This window comes from Ambystoma mexicanum, chromosome 1p, assembly GCF_040938575.1.
Source record: "Ambystoma mexicanum isolate Mex_15411 chromosome 1p, UKY_AmexF1_1, whole genome shotgun sequence".
NCBI lineage: Eukaryota > Metazoa > Chordata > Amphibia > Caudata > Ambystomatidae > Ambystoma > Ambystoma mexicanum.
Window position 1 is genome coordinate 1505459753 of NC_090921.1, and position 20948 is coordinate 1505480700.

At 45.3% G+C, this 20948-nt stretch overlaps 1 protein-coding gene across 5 annotated transcripts in view; it reads right to left on the minus strand.

The window, feature by feature from the left end:
* USF1 (upstream transcription factor 1) overlaps positions 1-20948 on the minus strand; it is a 1351219-nt gene that overhangs the window by 196008 nt on the left and 1134263 nt on the right. Inside the window, exon 13 of one of the 5 annotated variants that reach the window (XM_069607203.1) lies at positions 12656-12706. The exons of the other annotated variants lie outside the window; for them this stretch is intronic. Coding sequence (XP_069463304.1) covers positions 12671-12706 — 36 coding nt within the window. The 3' untranslated portion in view covers positions 12656-12670. Of the gene's footprint in view, positions 1-12655; positions 12707-20948 lie in introns of those variants that run through there. 5 annotated transcript variants of the gene reach the window in all.

Below are 20948 nucleotides of genomic sequence, written 5' to 3' on the forward strand. Positions count from 1 at the left end.
TCCTATAGTACAGCCCAAAGTTCTGGGAGGATACTGATTCAATGGGTAAGCCTAGTATACTCAGGCTCTCAAGTGGTGTTTAATTTGTCTGACTCCCAATATTCTACCAGTATTCTACCTGTGGCAGTTACACCCTTGATGTAGGGGTACTGCACTTGTGTGGTGATTGCTTAGCAATTTGATACTGCGGTCACCAAGGTGCTGCCATGATACACACAGGTTTGATTCGCTAAATTGCTACTACTCACAAAATGCTTCACTTAATTTATCAGTGCAAGTTATGGTCACTTAAATGGTACAGATATGTCAATTGTGTCTTGAAGAGTTATACAATATTTTCGTGCATTACAACATGTAGATCAAAATTAATTATTGGACACATTATTACGTGATTCGTGTGAGCATATGTGACAATGACTAGCTAAATTTAGTCCATTGGGGCAATGAACAGGGCGTTGGTATGACATGCAGTACTTACCATAAAAGCATTTCTAATGATTGTATCTGCTTAGAATCACATGCTGTGCATATAGTCCAACATCCAGTGGTAACCGCAGAGTATTGTATCTTGTCTTTCGAGAATCGAAAGGGGACGTCGACATGGGCGCGCCTGTAACACTATCCCTAAGTGACGTGTAGTGTACCCAAAATCCCTCACGCATCAAGGTCCCTTCGATTGTATTTTATGACTATCGTGAGTGAGTATAGAAAAGAGAGAAAGTAGTAAGACGTCTATGTTCCTTCCATCAGAGCGGTAAGGAAGGATGGGCGCATGTGAATCTAAGCAGATACAATCATCAGAAATGCTTTTACGGTAAGTAATGCATGTCTTCTGATGCTTGTTAATCTGCTTAGAATCACATGTTGTGCATAGACTAGCAAGCAGTACCCGGAGTTGGAGGTGGGTTGTGAGAAGGAACAGTAGTCAAAAGATGTCTTAGTACTGCTTGTCCCACCTGAGAATCAGACCTAGAATGAGTGTCTAGGCAATAGTGTTTTGTAAAGGTGTGTACAGAACTCCAGGTTGCCGCTTTGCAAATGGACTCTAGGGGAACATTTGCAATCAATGCTAGGGAAGCCCCAGTGCCTCGAGTAGAATGCACTCTAGCCTTGAAGGGCAGTTCTCGCTTAGCAAAAGTGTAACAGAGTGTGATGCATTTGACAATCCACTGTGAGATTGCTGATTTAGAGACAGGATCCCCTTCTCTACCAGCTGCCACTGAAACGAAAAATTGGTTTGTTTTTCTCAGTGGTTTAGTTCTGTCCAGGTAAAACATGACTGCCCTACGGACATCTAATGTGTGTAGGCTTCTTTCGGCCATGTTAGTAGGGTTCTGGAAGAAAGTAGGCAGTTCTATTGATTGGTTCACATGAAATTTGGAGATAAATGTACGCGCAAATCTAGGGTGAGTGCGTAGAACCACCTTATCGCTGAACTGTAACCAAAAGGGTCTAGGACTGAGAGGGCCTGTAGTTCACTAACCCTTAGTGATAGCCACTAGGAAGGCTGTCTTATAGGTAAGATCTTTGAGACTTGCTCTATGCATAGGTTCAAATGGAGACCACAAGTCTGGTTAATACCACATTCAGGTCATATCCGGGAGCTGGATTAGAAATGGGGGGATGAATCCTCTTGACCCCTTCCATAAAAGCCTTAATAACTGGTATCTTCCACCATGACACCTTCAGTTGTGCCGTGGTGTAGGCTGAGAGAGCAGCCGAGTGAACCTTTAGGGAATTAAAAACCAGCCCTGAGTCCAGTAAGGGAGTCAGGTACAATACAATGTGCGTGGGAGAGCCGTCAATGGGATTGGCGCTCTTAGAATTGCACCAGATAACGAAGCGTTTCCATTTACTGGAATAGCAATATCGGGTGTTATGTTTCTTTACTTCCCTAAGTATGTCCATGCATCTCCGAGGGAGTTATAGGTGTCCGAACTCTATGACCTCAGGAGCCAGGCCGCTAAGTTCAATGTTTGCGAGCATGGGTGGAGTGTCTTCCCTTTGTCCTGCGACAACATGTTATACGGGCAAAGTAGCTTCACTGGGGAGAGAGAGAGATCTCCATCAGATGAGCCAACCAGGGTTGGCAGGCCCACCTGGGGTCCACCAATATCATGGTGACTGGTTCCTGGTGCATCTTGTGCACTATCTTGTTGAGTAGGGGAGTCGGGGGGGGAAAAGCGTAAACAAATTTCCCTGACCATGTGATCCAGAGTCTGTTCCCCTTGGAACGTTTCTGGGGGTACCTTGAGGCATAGTCTTGGCATTGAGCATTCTCCAGAGTTGTGAACAAGTCGATCTCTGGGAAACCTCATTCTGTGATAAAATTGGAGACAATGTCTTTGTGTAATCGCCATTCGTACTGCATCGGTAGTGAGAAATCTCTGCCGAGTACGTCTGCCAGAAGATTGAGTTCCCCTGGAACATGTTGTGACAACAGGAACATGTTGTGTTTGAGAGCCCACTTCCAAATGTTCTGGGACAGTTTGGACAGCTATGGAGAGTGAGTACCCCCCCTGTCTGTTCTGATAGTACATGGCCGTGGTGCTGTCTGAGGATCAGGACCATCTTCCCTTGCAGTTGTGTCTGAAAGGCCTTCGGTGCTTTGAAAACTGCTAACAGTTCCAACAGATTTGTGTGTTTGGATGCTATGTCTAACGACCAAACTCTGTGCGCTGTTTATTGAAGCAGGTGAGCTCCCCACCCTGTGAGAGATGCGTCTGTAGTGAGAGTGGCTTCCACTGCAGGGGTGGTGAAGGATTTTCCCTTCAAGAGGTTCTCCCTCGACCACCACCGCAGCGAGAGAACGAGGGCTGGCGAGACAACCACTAGATCGTCCCATTGTCCGCTGGCCTGACACCACTGGCTGTTGAGCCACTCCTGCATTGGACGCAAGCGCGCGTGAGGAAACAAATAAATGCATGATGCCATCATTCCTAGCAGTCACATAGCCTTGCGTACCGTCACCTCTTGATGGCTACATAGTGAGGGACTTGAAACAACATGTTTTGGACCCTCTCGTTGGAGGGGAAGACGAGGCTGTCCTTTGTTCGAATTAGAGCCCCTAGGAACTGCTTGACTTGACTGGGGTCTAAGCTGGATTTCTTCTCGTTGATGGAGAATCCCAGGCTGAATAAAAGGTCTAATGTCCTCTGGGTATTTGACAGGCATAGCTCCCCTGTTATGAGCCAGTCGTCGAGGTGAGGATAAACTGGGATAGATAGCCTGCACAGGTGTGCTGCTGCCACTGCCAGTACCTTTGTAAATACCACTCGGTGCTGAGGCTATGCCGAAGGGCAGTACTTTGAACTGATAGAGCTTGTCTTGTATCACAAATCTGAGGTATTTTCTGTGCGCTGGCAACATTGAAAAATGAAAGTATGCATCTTTCATGTCCATTGTTGCAATGTAGTCCCTCTGTGTGAGCAGGGGGATGGGTGATGACCTCCTGCAGGATGACCATACGAAACTTAAGGTTTGACAAATTTGTACGCTGGGCGCAAATCTAGTACAGGGCGCATGGTGAGATCCTTTTTGGGTACAAGGAAGTACACTGAATACCCTTGATTACCTGTATAAGAGATAAGACTTCTATGGCGCCCTTTTCCTGCAGGGTCTCGACTTCTTGTAGCAGGAGGCGCAGATGTTCTGGCATCAGGAACCTTGAAAGCGGAGGTCTGAATTGGGGGGGACTGGCAAAATTCTATACAGTACCTGTGGGCGACGGTCTTGAGTACCCACTGGTCTGTAGTTATCCCCTCCCATGCTTGAAGAAATGATGTTAGCTGGCCCCCGACCGGGGAGGAATAGGAGGGGACACGGATCAGAGGGTCATTTTTGGCCTGAGGCCGGGGAGCCTCAAGGTGTAGAATTCTGGCCCCTTCCTTTTCCACGTCTTTGACCTCTTGGGGGATATGGTTTGGTGTAGCTGCTGGTCCCTTGGGGAGAGGACCAATTATTTCCCGAGCCGTATTGGTTCTGAGGGAAACGTTGGCCACGAAAGGAACGTCTCCATCTGCTCCCCCCTCCTTGGGGAAGGCCTCTGGGTGATCTGATCCAGGGTCTTGAGGGAGTCATGCTCTTTTTTAGCAGTTTCAAGTGCTTTGTCTTCTGCCTTTCCAAACAGATTAGTCTCCTCCACCGGCTTATTATTAGTGAAGCTTGCGTTTCTGGTTTGAAACCAGAATTTCGTAACCATACGTGCCTCTTCAGGAGGGTACCTTGAGCCAAGAACCTGCCAGCCATCTCAGCCGCATAAAAAGTATTTTTTAAGATACTCTGATTAACTTGTCTGCCTTCTGCTACCGTGGAGAGCAAGCGAGCCCGTAGTGGTTCAGGGAGTTCTTGAAGGACTTCTTGTAGCATGGCCCATTGTGCGTCGGCATAGCTAGCACACAAAGTCGTGTTTTTTGCGATGCGAGTAGAAAAAGCTGCAGCAGCCGTGACCCTCTTCCCTAGAGCGTATAGCCTCTTACACTCCTGGTCCGGGGGTGCCTCCCCAGTTGCTAGGGGAACCACCGCTCTCTTCCTGGTTGTAGTTACCACCACTGACTCTGGAGTAGCATGGTCCCTGATGTAAAGAGGGTCAGAGGGGGAAGGTCAAAACAATTTTTCTACTCTAGGATTTACTGCTCTAGTTAGGGCAGGTGTCAATAATGAAGGGGCCAACCGCTTTTTGATTGAGTTTAACAGAGGAATAGCTTGGCTGGCTGGTGGTTTCTCTTTTAAGATGTCCTTGACAAAATCAGCCTCTGGTACAGCTTCCTGTGTAGCAATCTGTAAATGTTCTGCTGCCTTCCTTAATATGGCGTTGAACGCCATTTGGTCGTCAACCAGGGAGGCCTGTCAAGTGGAATTCATGCACAAGGCATCAGGTTCCGGTGTTGGATTAGTTAACTGCCAAGGCTGAGGATCACCCAGGTCGGGGTTGTCCCCCCCTCCCCCCCAACCCTCTGTGGGATCAATATGAACATCCTCAGTGTCAGCAAAGGGATATTCATCCGGATTGTATTGGTCCACAGCAACGTCAACTCCAGTAAAGTCATAAGTACATATTTCTTCTTCCTGAGAAGGGTCAAATACTTTTTGAAGTTTAGCCACAGGTGGATGTCTTCTTTCGATGCATCTCGACAGTCTCCTGAGTATTGGGGGCAGCGCCTTTCGATTTAGAATTACTGGTCGCAAGCCGCACCTGCGGTTGCGGGTAGGGCTGCCGATCCTGATGACCAGCGGGCACGGCCGAAATATTTGGTGTGCACGTTGGCGCAATGGGCCGTTTCGACTGTTTTGCCGAAGACGTCCCGGGGGTTGTGTCCTTCGTGTGTAGAGTGTGCGTCCTTGTCACCGGGGTGTACAGTCCCCATAGCAGGACCTGAGTCTTGCCTGACGGGGACGGACGACGCAGAGCGAGAATGGTCTGCCGAGATGTCAATGGCCTCCGAATCGGAGGCCTGTTCGTCACTTAGCCCCTCGTCACAATCGGCGGTTTTGGCAGCGGGAGAACTAGACTCGGCCTGCCACATTCCGTACGCCGCCCAACACAGCACTCCTTTAGTGTCTTTGAACGCAGGGGCTTGCAAGCCGCACAAGCATTCTCATCCTGATTCAGGGGCAAACACCTATTACACACAGTGTTTATCCTTCAAAGGGAATTTGGCCTTGCAAGAAGGGCAAAACCTAAACCGAGTCCTCTCCATAGCTGAGCAAAAATATAGTGACAAAGAGACCCAAGGAACAAAGAGAGGAAAGGGAAAGGCATTCTTGGAAAAGGAAATGTTAACCCTGACCCAACTATCCCTACTGTGTAGGCCGGCCAGAAGGCCCGGCCAAGTGGTCGGCAGAGCCTACCAGAACACTCTCTGTCGAAGATCCGTGGAACCGGCTTCGGCGTAGATCAGGAAACAGCCGTCGATGGAATGGACGGTAGGATAATAATGAATAACTTTACAATATACGACCAAGGGTCGAAAGAATAACAATAGCAATGTCTCTGGACCAGCTCCGCATAAGGCGACCAGTATGCCGAGTGAAAAAAAACAATCTGAGGGACCTCGACACGTTAGGGATTTTGGGTACACTACACGTCACATAGGGATAGTGTTACAGCTACGCCCATGTCAACGTCCGCTTTCGATTCTCGAAAGACAAGATGCAATACTCCAGGATTACCACTGGATGTGGGACTATATGCACAGCATGCGATTCTAAGCAGATTAACAAGCATCAGAAATCATGTTACTCATAGAGGTATATAACATTGTTACGCTCACCTGGTATCCACAGGGACGCCACCCAGCCATAGGGACTCTGGTATCCTTCTCTGCGGTTCCCAGGTGTGACCAGCTGGGAAGTTCTGCCTGGAATACAGGTGGGCAATGTTCAAGATTGGGCAACTGGGGTAAGCAGCCCCCCACCACCCTGTATGCCCCCAGCCCCTCTGGACCTCTCCTCACCTTGTTGTTAATTCTGGTGTGCTCTCCATCCTGCCTTCTTGGCAGGGGCGCGTTGTCTTTTGTGGGCAAATGCGAACTAGTTACTTCACTGATGCCGGCCCGCTTTGAGTCTTTCAGGTAGGTCTTATTGCTGTTCTATATTGTTGTTATTCTTGCATGACTTATTGGTTTAATAAATGTCTCTTTCTCTTCCTTAGGTGCGCAGAAGTCCAATGTGATGCATTGGCTGAATTAGGTCTCGCCAGTAAATGATGGCGTATAAAGAGCGTTATGATGCGGTAAGTAGGCGCTATGCGCAGCGCTATGATGCCTTGCCTTTGCTAACTTGTTGTCTTTTCTACCCCATAGATCGCGGTGCTCACCCGGTGTATGAAATTCCGAGGCGATGCTGGTCAAGGGGCGACTTGCGAGGTAAGCTTTTCAGCACAGTTCGTTGTGTTGTAAAATTGTCTAATGTCTTGTTTCTTCCTTTTTTGCAGATCCGTCGGTCCGGGAGACGTGCTGATCCTAAGATGCTGTTCGCAGGAGCTGTGGGCAGGTAACGGTGAAAATTACAGGTAAGCTGCTGCTGCTAACGATGTCCTTTTGTCTCTTTACAGATGCTGTTCTTCCGAGGTTCGCGGGTACAGCTGAACACGATGAGCGTCACGTTGCAGGATTGCAAAGTAACGCGAAGCGTGTTATCCAAGTCGGGTGTGGTTTAAATAGCTTTAAGAAATTAGTCCAGGTAAAGTAGTTCCTAGGCTACCACACCCAAAACACTATACTGCATAGCTTGGTTCCAAGGAGCCAAGCTATATGGATGCCTCCATGTTGGCTGGCACTTGAAATAAAGTAGTTCCCTAAACACAAGTCTTTATTAAGTATGAGCCTGGTGCCAAAGGCGCCAGGACTGGCCCCAAGAGGGCCTAGGGCAAAGGATGCCTAAGTTTGTTGGAGGCCCGAGCCAAGACCCCTCCTGGCCCATGGGCTTGCCAGGGGGGTTTCTGGATGTGGGTCGTGACACATACAGAGCACAGTCTCCACTTAGACGTGACATACAATTCAGCCATCAGTTCTAGACTTATTGTCACTATTGGATTTGGACTCGCTTGAGCATGTGGGCACAGTTTTTTTCTATTAAACATGACATTAAATCAGTGTCTAATTAGGCACGACATAGATACCTCTATCAAACAGGCTATACAATCAAGTTGTTCCATTCCACTGATATATTTAAACCACAATTGGCTGTATCTAGGCTGCACAGGAGTTTTACCACATCTCCCCCCCTCCGATTGGGTGTAATCATTTGTAACATAAACCATCTTAGGTCCCTTCCTGTGTGTCTCTTTCTCTCATTGTGTTCCACTTTAGGTTTATCTGCTACTGTGTTTCGTATACAAGACCTATGCTGTGATATTAGTCGTTTGATAGGTTGTATGTTCTTCCCAACATGCAGGAGTTTACTTGGGCAACTCTATGATATATATTGTCCATTAGCTGTTGCGGTTAGTGTGTGTCTTGAGTTGCCATTGGTATTGCCATGCTCATAAATGTACCTAGTCTCTTTAAACTGGAAGACCCCCAACTCCTCTCTAATGAGCATGGTGTTGGTAGGTGTAAGTGGGGAACGATTTGGATAGCTTGTAGAGTGCAGGTGGATAAGGTGAGGACTTATTTATAGAGAGGTATTAGAGAGAAAGCCCAAAGAGTAGGCACATGCTGTACTCAACTTTTCAGAGCACTTGGGTGGACATTACAGTTTTCGTAGAGTAAGAAATTGACACATTTTCCAAAAGTTATGAAGGGTAATACGAACAGCAGAGGTGTTAGAAGTGTTGAACCCCAAGTCTGGATCCATTGGGCGATGGTGGAAGAAGATCAGATGGGAAGGTCAGGGAGATATGGCCTTCGAAGCAGGGAGAAAGAGAACCTGTGTTTTTCCAAGAGTTCAGCAAGAGGCAGCAGAGAGCCATTCAGCAACCTATTGTAGTGAGATAGTTGGTAATTGGTTTCAAAATGGCTGGGGTGAAGAAAGGAGAAAAGGATATGAGTGTTGTTTGCAAAGAAGTGATGGTGAACATCAAAGGAAGAGATATCCACCTTGGCCAGAAGTCTAAGAGTGTGAAGAGCAGACGTCCAAGGACTGAACCTTAGGAATGTGGACAAGGGAGAGTAGCGGAATCCAAGGTTTCCAAGTTCAAGGAGATTTTAAAGGAGCACTTTTTGTAAGGTAGGAGGTAATCTGAGCAAGAGCACATTTGCAAAACCAAGGGTCCTGAAAAGTCAAGTGAAGATAGGAGAGGTTGACAGTGGCAGGATCAGCAGAGAGTCGAAAATTAGCATAGAAGAGATTTTGGAGTGATGAGCACCAGACACAGTTCAAGACATGCCAGTCAGTCGAAATACTTTTATTTGGTATGAACCTTCAAGTTAGCAAAATCACACATTTTAACAAAATTTAGACAAAGAATAGAAGCAATACACAGCAAAAACATTATAAACACTCCACAGTAAAAACTGTACATACATTTAAGAGAAAAAGAGAAAATACAAGGAGAGTGATGCTTGCAGCCTTGACAGATTAAAAATGCCAAAAACCAGATTGATAAAATAGCTAATTCAGGGCCATCTTTCTTAACAGCCACACCGTGTAGCTACATCAAGCAGTTGCAAATGTCACATGAGGAGACAAACAGAGTGTAAAAAAAAACACAGCAGAATTTGAAGTACGAATTCCAACATCACTTAAAATCAGTTTTAAATACACACGCCTCAACCTCAGTGTCTTTTCACATAATAGGAAAAAGTGCAGCACTGTTTCACTCGCTGTCCCACACATTGGGCAAATGTGAGACACAGTGTCGCTCCAAGAGAGTATAAAAGCAACAACTGGAGAAATACCCAATTACATACGCATATTGAAAGATCTGTCAAACAAAGGTGAAGCTACATCTAAATATTGATTAAAACCGGGATCACTATTATGGTCAATATAATGACGGCCCAGTCTACACTTAATGGCATCAGCCAAAAGGTGTTCCCGGACTCTCAGCTTAGCTGTCATTTTGACTTTGCTCAAACTACTACTCTTAGGATTATTCCACTTACTCACAAAACATGCAACATATTTTTAATGTGAGTGATCCATTTAAGGCTTTTCTCTCCGTCCAGAGACATAAGATGTAGCAACGCATCCCTACACTTTTCCAGACCCGGTTGCTACCAGACTCTTATCCAACAAAAAGTGCAGGACTAAACATAGCCAGTGCACCAATGTGGATGGTGACATATGTGTGGATGCTGAAGGAGCACTCAAAAGGAGCAACAGCAGTTGCTTTCAAATTGTATTTTCTTTAATGTTCAGCTGTCCAACCTTAACATATCCCTAAAGCTTCGACTCATACAGGACAGCTGGTAAAACCTGCGTACTATATAAATCCAAGGCCGGGACACAGCACTGCTTCCCAGGCAAAATATTAAAGACCTAATAGCCCCATTTAACTATTCCAGCTGTGCCACCCAACCAGGATACTCCTGAAACCTCTTTCCAAGATAATCAAAATGGTCCACCTTCTCAATTAAGATACCTTCCGCTTTTAGCCAGATCAGTTTATGGTTTTGAAAAATGAGGAATAAACATCTCTGACTTGGTTTTACCAACATTGAAATTCAGTAGTAACTCATTAAATTTGGCCAAAAAAATAGATTGAGATTTCTCTAGACCCTGCAGAGTAGTTGATATCAAAACTGCATCAGCCACATGAAATGGGGCCGGATATTTACCAAAGGCCAATTTCGGACGTTCCTGGCACCCTGTTAGGGAGAATTCTCACCAAGTGCTAAATTCCCTCTACCTTAGAGCCCTCTAGCTCTCTTGCTATATTTTGGGGATTTGAACTTTTCATTTTCAATGTCTTTTACTTTTGTGTTCTTTGGTTATGGAGTTTTAAAACAACTCCATAGGCATCATCTTTTTCTGTTTGTCACACAGCACCTTCAGTGAAGTGGTACATGGATTTCAGACTTCCCAAGGTTTAAATACCTTCTCTGGGACCGACTACCGCCTCCCAGAGCATGTAAAGTTAAATTGGCTTTACTAGTCTTTTTAAATTTACTGACCCAGTACACACTACCTTCCTATAGAGTGCTGGAGGGGTTGCCTAGCTTCCCTTAGTTAAAACACTCATGTAACAGTCAAATGTTACCTTTTCCTACTTTAAATGGCTGGTGGCAGTGGTTTAGATCAACTACCGTGAATTTTCCCGACCGCTAACAACGGAAGCTAAAAATCGGGTCAGCCATGTTTTTCAATATGGAGCCCAAGACCTATCTGTAAAAACAGACTCCGGTCATCTTTTTTCGCCATTTCTTTTAGGAAAAGTCCTTCTTGCGTTAGTCTCTGCGCACCAAACCAGATTTTGTCCCTTTGTTCGTCGGCCTTTGAGCGCCTGAGTCCTCTGGCGCCTGAGTGTCTGGGGTGGACAGGATGTGAGGGAGGTGCCCAAAACTCCCTGCGCTTAGTCTCCTAGGACACCTGAATGCACTCTGGCGTGATTGGCCGGCTGACTGTCTGGCAAGGACAGCCACCCTGCTGTGTGAGTGACAGCCAGGCTGGAATGAATGGGGGGAAAACTGTTTAAAAGCAGGTCTCTGGGACTTGGAAAGCAGAGTCGACCACTGGAATGAAAGAACCGAAGATGAGCTGAAGGAAGAGGACTCCTGCAACTCCTGGACGACAGGTGAAGCCCTACTGCAGGTCCGAATTGCCTGAAACTCCACTACAGAGAAGCCCTTCAAGGTTAACTTCTTACCTTGAGTTTGGTGGGAACAACCAACTCACAAGCCACCCGGACACTGTCCCCATCTGGTCGAATTTTCATCAGAGTGCTGTTGAAAACCGGATAGCCAGAAGGAAGGCAACCACCTCGTGGACTTTAAGGCACTCACACCTTAAACCAATGTCTTGCTAAGCTTTTGGCCTGATCCCTGGGCAGTGTGGGAACCTCCTGACGTCATCCTTCTAGTCTTCTTGTCCCCACGACTGAAGCTCAGGAACAGCGAGATGTGCTTCAACTGCCAGGAACAACTGCCTCAGCTACAGCTTTTCTTCACTAACAAGGTACTGTGCAAACGCAGTCCTGAAATCTTTTCGGCCACCGAGAAAGTGTGTGAAACTTTCCCGACTTCGAAGGCTTGTCCTTCCCTAAACATTCGTCAAACTTTTCGACTAGCCAAATTATTCTAAAAACCGTGGCAAAGACTTGAATGTTACTACCAGAACTGTGCTATCCAATACACAGACTCTGAACCATTTGACTTTGGCCCAGGCCTATGAGATGAATTGCTGGTTGTAGTTTGCTGAAACCCTTTGCCCTGCCTATGAACGCATTTGTGCTGTTGATTCTTATAACCTTGCCTTTTTGCCCCTTTTAAAAGTATATTAAGTGCCATTTTGCTCCCACTTCAGGAGAGCTAAACTTGTTCATTTACTTACTGGTTGTGTATTTGTGGTTTATTAGTGTGTGATATTGAGCTGCTCTTGCTAGTGTAATGTTTTCAAACTGAGTGAGTAAATAAATGTATATTCTTTTACCAAGAAACCTTGAGTAAGTGTTTGTTTGGATCCATGTAGTAGTTGGTCCTTTGTGTAACTTGTTCTACTGCTCACTTAAACTCTTGAGATAAGTCTGGCTGCTCAGCCATCGCTACCACTTTACTGTGTAGTACAGGCTTGTACCAAAGGTGAAATTGTGCTTACACTTGTAGTCTTAATTGCATGCAGTGTTCCCAAAGGGTACTGCATGTGATTCTGCCTAACACACTCATTCAATAATACATCAATTATCTCCTGGATATAAATATTAAAAACGAGTGAGGCCAAGACGGAACCCTGTCTGACTCCCATAGACACTTCAAACTGATTGTTTAGCTCGCCACCTAATCCATATCGAACACGTGTTTGTTTTTTAGTATAATTGAATTAGTATAGAAAACAGATTGGTCAGGGCCCCCTGTGTTAGTAAAATCTGCCACAGTGTCGCTCTTGAAACAGAATCCAATGCAGTTCTTAAATCTAAAAATACCACATACAAATTCATTTTCCATAAAACTGTATTTTTCGATTAACAGAAAAAGTGTTAAACACTGATCCAGCATGCCTCTGTTCTTCTTGAACTCTGCCTGGAGATCACAGATTATATTGTTTGTATCCATGCAGTCTTCGAGATGGTTCAGCATGATCCTACCAAATAGCTCACCAACACCATCTAAAAGAGAGATTGATCGGTAATTTGAATGATTGTTCCTACCTCCCTTTTTATAGATCAGGACGATCACCACTTTGCGCCAAGAATCGGGTTTTGTCCCCAAGGTAAGACTAGCATTAAAGGCTTTGGATAAAACAGGAGCCCAAACTGTAACCTCATTTTTAAACAGATCTATTGGTATTTAATCTAGGCCAGAAGCCTTACTACTTTTTGAAGTACCCAATGCAACTTCCACCTCTTTCACAGTATTATACAAAGAATCAAGACCAGATGCAGTTGGTGAAACGCAAGAAAATGAAAGAGGAAGTATCACAATACAAGCCTGAGAAATGGAACCTCCACAATTTGCCACTGATACAACATAAAAGGGACTGATATGTTTTAAGGTCCCTGCCAGAGACCATTTTCCAGAAAAGGGAAATGTCCCCTGATTTGAAGGCATTGTACACCGCGCCCCTCTCTGTACAGTGAAGTCTTTCTTTTTGGAAGTTTTCAAGCTCTTATAGTTGGCTCTCAGGGTTTGTTGGAGACATGCATGAGAGCAGTCTCAGTGGAGTTTTTACTACAGAAGCCAGATTGAAGAGGGTCTCCAAGGCCATTATTTCTCAAGGCACATAACAATCTGGTTGAAGACCACATGTTTATGGACCCTTGAATAATGGAGTAGGAAGTAAACTGGAGAATATGTTGCTGGGATGAGCAGATGGTTTCTACAAAAGCAAGCGGACAGTTGCAGATTCAAATGAGGTCGGAAATAGTTCAGTGGAGATAGAGGTTAAAGACCCCCGGGAAGCAAGGGCAGGCAATTGGGACAAAGTATTTTGCCATTTGATGAGTAAACTGATGTGTGGGTGTGCAAAACGAGTTGTCGCTACGAAGCATGTGTTTTAACTCAGTAGGGGAACATTAACTGAGTACAAGTGGTAGGGGATTGATACAAGAACAGAAGGAGGGTGGGGATGGAGAGAATAGAGGGTTGCGAGACTCACAGATCTGATAGATTTCAAGGGAAGATTGTGAGCAGTCATTAGCAGAGTGGGTAGAGGCAAAGCATATGGGCTTGAGAAGTGTGATAAAAGCTTGTAGAGTAGATGAATGTTTGAGCATGACTTCAAAGGGGGATTGGGTTAGTGAAGCAGGAGGATTTGGCTGAATCCAGTGCAGAGGAGACAGCAGAAAGGGAATTCTTGTAGGCGAGGAGTGGGGCGGGGATCCTGAATGTGTACCAGCATTGTAGGTCATCGTGCATGTTTGCATTTAGGGTCTGGATACCAGAGATGATCCAGGGTTGAGATTGTGTATGCAGGATAGAGTTGGTCAAAGGAAGCCATTAGTGCATAGTGAGGGTCAGAAAAAGCATGGGCAATGCAGGCGGCATGAATAGGGAAGCGAGATGGGAGGGAAGTCCTGACCTGGTATCATCAAAGTAAGGGGCAAGTTAGCCGTACTTACATTTCCACTGTCTTTGAAGTAGGGAGGAATCGTTGGCGGTGGTAGAGGGGACAAGGTACTAAAGTTAACAATGGAGTGACCAGAAGGAGAGGGGACAAAGGAGAGGTTAGAAGAGAACAAAATAGAGATACATACTAAGTCAAGGGGATTCCCTCCAGTGTGGGCAGGCTGGTCATAGGAGTGGTCACATGGGAGCAAGGTGGGTGGGTACGGAGTACTTGGAAAGGTTTAATTCTCCCAACCTTGCACTGGAGATGTCAGTGGGAAGTGACTCAAGGAGGTTTAGATCAGGGAAGGAGGTGAGAAGGCTAAGTTGTCGGCACAGATAGAACAGTGAAAGGGATAGCCGTTGAAAAGAGGCATACCCCAAAGAGAAAGTAGTGATGTCTGGAGGGAGAGGCTGTATAAATATATAACAAAATCTTGCTCAATTGCCAAGTTTGTAAGTGACCTTTGGAGAGGGAAAAGGCCAGCTGTTTGCAGGCAACAGAAAAAAAACTTTAAGAGGCATTTGGAGGGGTTATGGCATCAGCTTCAAGCTTTACAACCCACACTAAGTTTAAGCAAGTATTTATAAAGGATGTGCTAAATATGATGCCTGTTAAGGTTTGAGTCTCTATTGGGAACAATGCTAGGGCAGCCCTTACTATGGGAGTATAACCAATATGTGTGCAAGGTATTCATTTGAGTTGCCTTGCTTAAATTATTCGAAAGAACTTGGCACCATCAACTTTGGAAGTTAATTTGCAACACCCAAACAAATTCCACTGAAAATTAAGTACCAGGTTAACATGTTGATTGATGCCTGAGAGAGTAATCAGAAACATGATCAGTAACTCGCCAAGACCTCAAACAGAGAGTATTAAATGCTTTTTAAGAAAGTTTCTTTCTGCAACTTTCCCTCTATAGATTTCTATCCAACACACTTTCCTTTAACTTGTTTTGAACCCTGTCCTGACTTTATGGAGCCCAGTAAAGCCTTCTGCTTTAACATCACTTGACTGTTTTGCATATTGTTATAGGGAAACAAACTAGTCCCTACGACAGTAAGTACTGAGATAATATGTCTCCATTTATGAATTCTTGTATCGTTATACCTTTTATATAATTGGTTTTTGGTTACATTTATAATGTGCTTAAGACAAGCTTGTGGCAGCTGTGATATTTTTACAGTTTGTGGGTGCTTTTATTCACTTATGTATTTACTGCAAATGGCTACTGAAGAATGCCATGGCAAAAGCTTTTTTGTTTATTCTTTGGTGGTCTTCCTGCCGTCTGTGACAAGGACAGCGTTGTGGCCCTGTCAATGGGATTTGGGGTACCCGGGTGGGCAGGGGTGTGGGGGGGGGGGACACACTAACCGAACTCAAGCAGACACCTGCAGTGATGGCAGTCTCCAGGTCACAGAAGTAGAGCAGCAGCTGGGGGAGACGTATACACCGAAGCAAGTGAACGCAGCAAGTGGTGCTGGAAAAAGGCACAACACCGACCGCAGGACAAAGGATAGACATGGCCCCAATAGGTGCCACGTCCATCAACACTGACAAGGGCGCTGCTGGCCTACCAGGGAGTATTATTAATTTTAAAAAGCCATGCAGGCCTTGAGCAATACAACATCCATAGACCCTCCCATGGCCTTCTCCCGTCACACGCACTGGAGGCAGGTAAGCTATTCATTAAGGTAAGTGGCCAATCCTGGGAGGCGGGGTGTGGTATTTAGGTAAGCCTGTGTGAATGCTTTGGTGTGGGGTTAGTGGATGAGGACAGGAGGTGGTGAAGGACGCCCGAGAGAATAAAGGACAAGAGAGCGAAAGGAGTGCAGAGACTATTATAAGGCGGGGGCGTGGGAATGTTTGTATGAGAGAGGGGAGTGTGTGATTAGTAGAGGTAGAGTAGGAGGAGTGCAGCAAAGTAGTAGTAGTAGTAGTGGCAGAGGTAGCAGTAGTTGGAAATAAAAATAGTAGGCAGCAGGCGTAGCAGAGTAGCGAGTGAAGGAAATAAGTAGTAGAGTGGTAGTTGGTAGTAGAGGGGTGTGCAGGGCACCATATCCCCAAGTGTACTTGAGGGTCTGAATATGGGGTAGCGAAGGGGTGAGCAGAGCACCATATCCTGGAATGTCTTGGAGAAGTAAAGGCAGTAGAAGCACAGTGGTTGTAGCGGAATAGTAACAGTAGTAGAGGGAGAGTGGGAAGTGCAATAGTGAGCGGGAGAAAGAAGTAGCTATTGACGTAGAGTTAAACAGAGATTATAACTAGAGTAATAGTAAGAACAGGAGTAGGACAAAAAAGATTGAAGGGTGGCGGTGGAAAGGCAGAGTAAGAGATTGGAGGAACAGTGACGTGGTGGGAGGAGAACAGCTTAAGAGAGCAGGATAGTGAAGGGTCAGGTATGAGATGTGAAAGGAGTGAGCATGACGCTGGGTGAAAGAAGGCACCATTCATTACTCCGAGACTACTAAGCCGGGATAGGAGAGGGAAAGTTAGAATATCCCTAGGGAGTCAGATAGCCAACGATTTAGGAAAAAGACGTGGAGCATAGGTAGTGAAAGACATATAGGGTTTACTGATCTTAGTGCTCACATTCCCGATAGGGATGTCTGGGTTAGGGAGGCGGGGACAAGGAGGGTGCGGAAGACCACAGAGAGAGAGAGAGAGGGCTAGCCCTAGCGCCAAATATCCCAAGCACAGCTAAGCCCAGATACCCAAGAGATACGGCTATCCCATCTGTAAATAATTTTAATAAACACCCTTGGACTTGCTATCAGTGTGGTTCTTTGTAGCCGGCCACCCTGTGACACCTCTCAGGTCATGAAATGTCTTATATGGTTACCAATTTCCCAGTGAAAACTGTGGCTTTCGTGGGCTAAAGGGCTTTGTTTGTGTGTGCCAGTTTAGGGTGCTGTGACTGTGTGGTCCCAGACCACATTTCTAGTGGCTGAAAGTCTGTTGCTTGGCAGACGTGGGGACCAGTAGCTATCCTTGATTGGATAGCCACTGGCTGTATGAATGGTGTAGACCCTTATCATTTGTGCAATAGCACTTTGAAGCGTCTCATGTGCTCGATGGAATTACCAATAGGGATCTCGGACTCAAATAACCAGACAAACTCTAAGAATATGGCAAAGTACTACTTTATTATCAGCTTAATAAAGTAGGGCGATCTCGAGAACAACACGTTGTAGTCCACGCAATCACACTTCAATTTTGATTAAACAAAGGTTTTATATCTCAATGTACGTCAGCTATGACGTCATCCTAAGTGGAAAACTTAAAAACCTATTGAAGGACGGGATTGGTTAAGGGGACATATGTACCTATATAGCATATAAGTATTAGTAATATTACTGGATGCCCCTTATCTGGTAGGCACGCCTTTAACCACCTCGAAATACATGTAATACAGATTATAGCAGAACAACAGCAGCAGATTGGCCTGCGCAAAACTGTATAGCATGCTGCTACATAGACCTCTATGATTGGTTGGCATTCTCTCCCAACCCTGGACTTTCGGCTCGATAGCAGCACACGAGCAAAATGAAACCCAGGTGTAGAGAACAACGTCAGACTACTACCCACTTGGCAAATTAGTCCATCTCTCACCGGTCAGGCCCCAAGCCAACGCTTCTTCTTTATAGTTGACCTTTCAGCCTGTTCTCTGCCCTTGGACATTCCACTGAGTGTAGGCACATCATTATCTTAATCTGGAGCTTAATGAATAGCCCTTATTTTTGACTTCCAAGTTGAAGTAAGAAGGACATGACTGTTGAAAACATTATCCCTCTCCTCCTTCCAGCCATATCTGGTTTGGAAAGTAACAACCCAGACACCCTGGTAAATACTTTCAATAATGCTATGACCAAAGCATTAGACGCAGTTGCTCCAGCCAAACTACGTAAAGCTAAACAGGAAGCCCACTTAAATGTCTGGTTCCCGCCCCACCTCAAATCTCTAAGACTACAAAAAAGAAAGCTCCAATCTATCTGGCGCCACTCTCCCACTGAACACAACAAAAATAACCTAACCGAATTTGCCAAATTGTACAAAAAAGAAATTATCAAAACCAAGAACACCACCTTTAATGACAGGATCGCAAAAGCCAACTCCAATACTAAAAAGCTCTTCACCATCCTCTGTGAGCTGGAATCCCCCATTCAACCAATAGACAACACCCCTAAAAACGAAGCTTGGTGCACAAATATACAAAACGCCCTTGCTAACAAAATTTCCCTGCTTCAATGTAAAATTGCTAAAACAAAGGCCACACTTCCACCTCTGCACCAACAAATACCCCAATCCCAGGAGAATAAGACCAATGCACCATTTAGATTCAAATCTATCTCCATAATTGACACAGAAAAAAATAACTCTCCCTCAAACCCTCAAACTGTAAGGGCGACCTCTGCCCTGCACAATTAATAAAGGACGCAGCTAGGTATCTAGCTCCCTTCATTTCCAAGCTTATAAACTCTTCTTTTAAATCCAAAACGGTACCCACCAACCTTAAAGAATCATGGGTCCTCCCATTATTGAAAAAACAAACTCTGGACCCCACCAACTACAGACCAATCACCACAGTGCCTTTCCTACTAAAAATCCTAGACAGAGCTGCCTACATACAAATCCAGGATTACCTGGAGGCTAACCACCTGCTTGGCTCACGGCAATCTGGTTTCCGCCCACTCCACGGCACGGAAACAGCTTTGTTAGACCTCAAGACCCAAATTGAGGAACTTAAGGATAACGGGAAATGAGCCTTGCTCCTCCTACTGGACTTGTCGGCTGCGTTTGACCTGGTGGACCATGCAGTCTTATGCAACCACCTTGAATCTGCCACCAACTTCACCGGAGATGCTATAGCCTGGGTCCAATCCTTCTTAGCAAATCGCACCATGCGAGTCTTCTCCACTATCAACTCAGCTGACCCCATCAAAATAACCTGCGGTGTCCCACAAGGATCCTGCGTCTTCCCCACCATGTATAATATCTTCACCAAGCCTTTGTTTGACAAGTTGGACGGTTTGGGTGTCATCTACACGAACTACGCAGATGACGCCCAGATCCGTATACCCCTTTCGGGCGACTACGAGACAGACTCAGCCTTGGTGAACAAGATATACACCATCATTCAGGCATGGATGGCCGCACACGGCCTCTGCCTGAATAACGAAAAAACAGAACTACTAATCTTAGGCTCTGAATTCAACATCCAAAAACTATATACAATCATATGCATATAAAACACAGCGGCAAAAAGCAGATATATACAAGAATATATACAAGCATGTACCCAGAAGCAAGACATGTCTTGGGGTCTCTAGGCAAAGGGTAGGTCGTGGCTAGGTAGGAGGCTGGGTAAACTACACATCCTTCAGCATTGATAACAACCCTATCAAGGTGATGCTTGTGGTAAAAACCCTTGGATTCTATCTGGACTCCTCCCTTACTCTCAAGAAGCAGGTCAACTCCCTCGCCTCCTCCACCACCTACACCTGCAAACTCATCCGTGCAGTTAGACCTTAACTCTCTAGTGCCAGCTGCATTACTTTAGCCAATGCCCTCATCATGTCTAGGTTAGATTACTGTAATGCCCTGTACTCTGGAACCAACAAATATATCACTGATAAACTTCAAAGACTACAGAACAATGCCTTAAGAGCAGCACTAAATATCCCATACAGAGAGCACATCACTAACTCCAGGAAAGAGGTCAACTGGTTAAAAATAGTGGACAGAATCCTACTTAAAACAGCATCCCTCACATCTAAATGTCTAAACAACCTAGCCCTCCCGTATCTTATGGAAAAAATTAAAAGGAAAATTTCCTCGCGACCCACGAGATCAGCTAACACCTCCAAACTAGAGATTCCAAGGTTTAAACGCTCCACCGCGGGAGGATCCAGCTTTCCTGTCAAAGCTGCTCACTGCTGGAACAAACTACCACTTGAACTCAGAACGGAACAACCATACCCGAAGTTCAGGCACAAGATAATCAATTGGCTGTGTGCCAATGACACAACTCTTACCCAGCCTCCTACCTAGCCACGACCTACCCTTTGCCTAGAGACCCCAAGACATGTCTTGCTTCTGGGTACATGCTTGTATATATTCTTGTATATATCTGCTTTTTGCCGCTGTGTTTTATATGCATATGATTGTATATAGTCTCACATATATTTGCTCTCATTTGCCATTGGGTTGTACATACTCATGCCAAACATTGTAACAAGCTTAAGTCTTCAGGTAAACTGTTGCGCCCGGCTACCCACGGGTTTGGCGCGCATTAACAAACAAACAAACGCGTGAGGAGACTCCGATTTTGTCAATTTCAACCTTTTAGTTACTGCCATTTGATTTAATTGTGCTGGATGTTATTACTTTTTTTGGCCTCTGGAGACTCCACCTTGCATATGCTTTATGCATTATTGATTGTCCAATACTTGGCACTTGCAGATGTTTTCTTCTTTACTTAATCTAAAAGAAATATGTGTTACGTACATGGCTTATCCTCTTTACTCCCTTTATGTCTTGCGATTATTGCTAGATGTGGCATCCTTGATCCCAGGCCAATAGACTCCTTTGTTCCACCCACAAAGCTGTTTTTCCAGCATCTTCCGACTCTGCAGATCTAGTCTGTCTCTGAGGTAGCTTGATTGGTTTCAACGCGAGTCTGATGTCATCTTTTTCTCATGGTCACTTTAGTCACATTATGTTTTCTTCTGCATCAAGATTCTATAGGTCTCAGCTAACTTGCGTTTCTGTGTATGTACATTTGCTTAATCTTGTCTCACTTA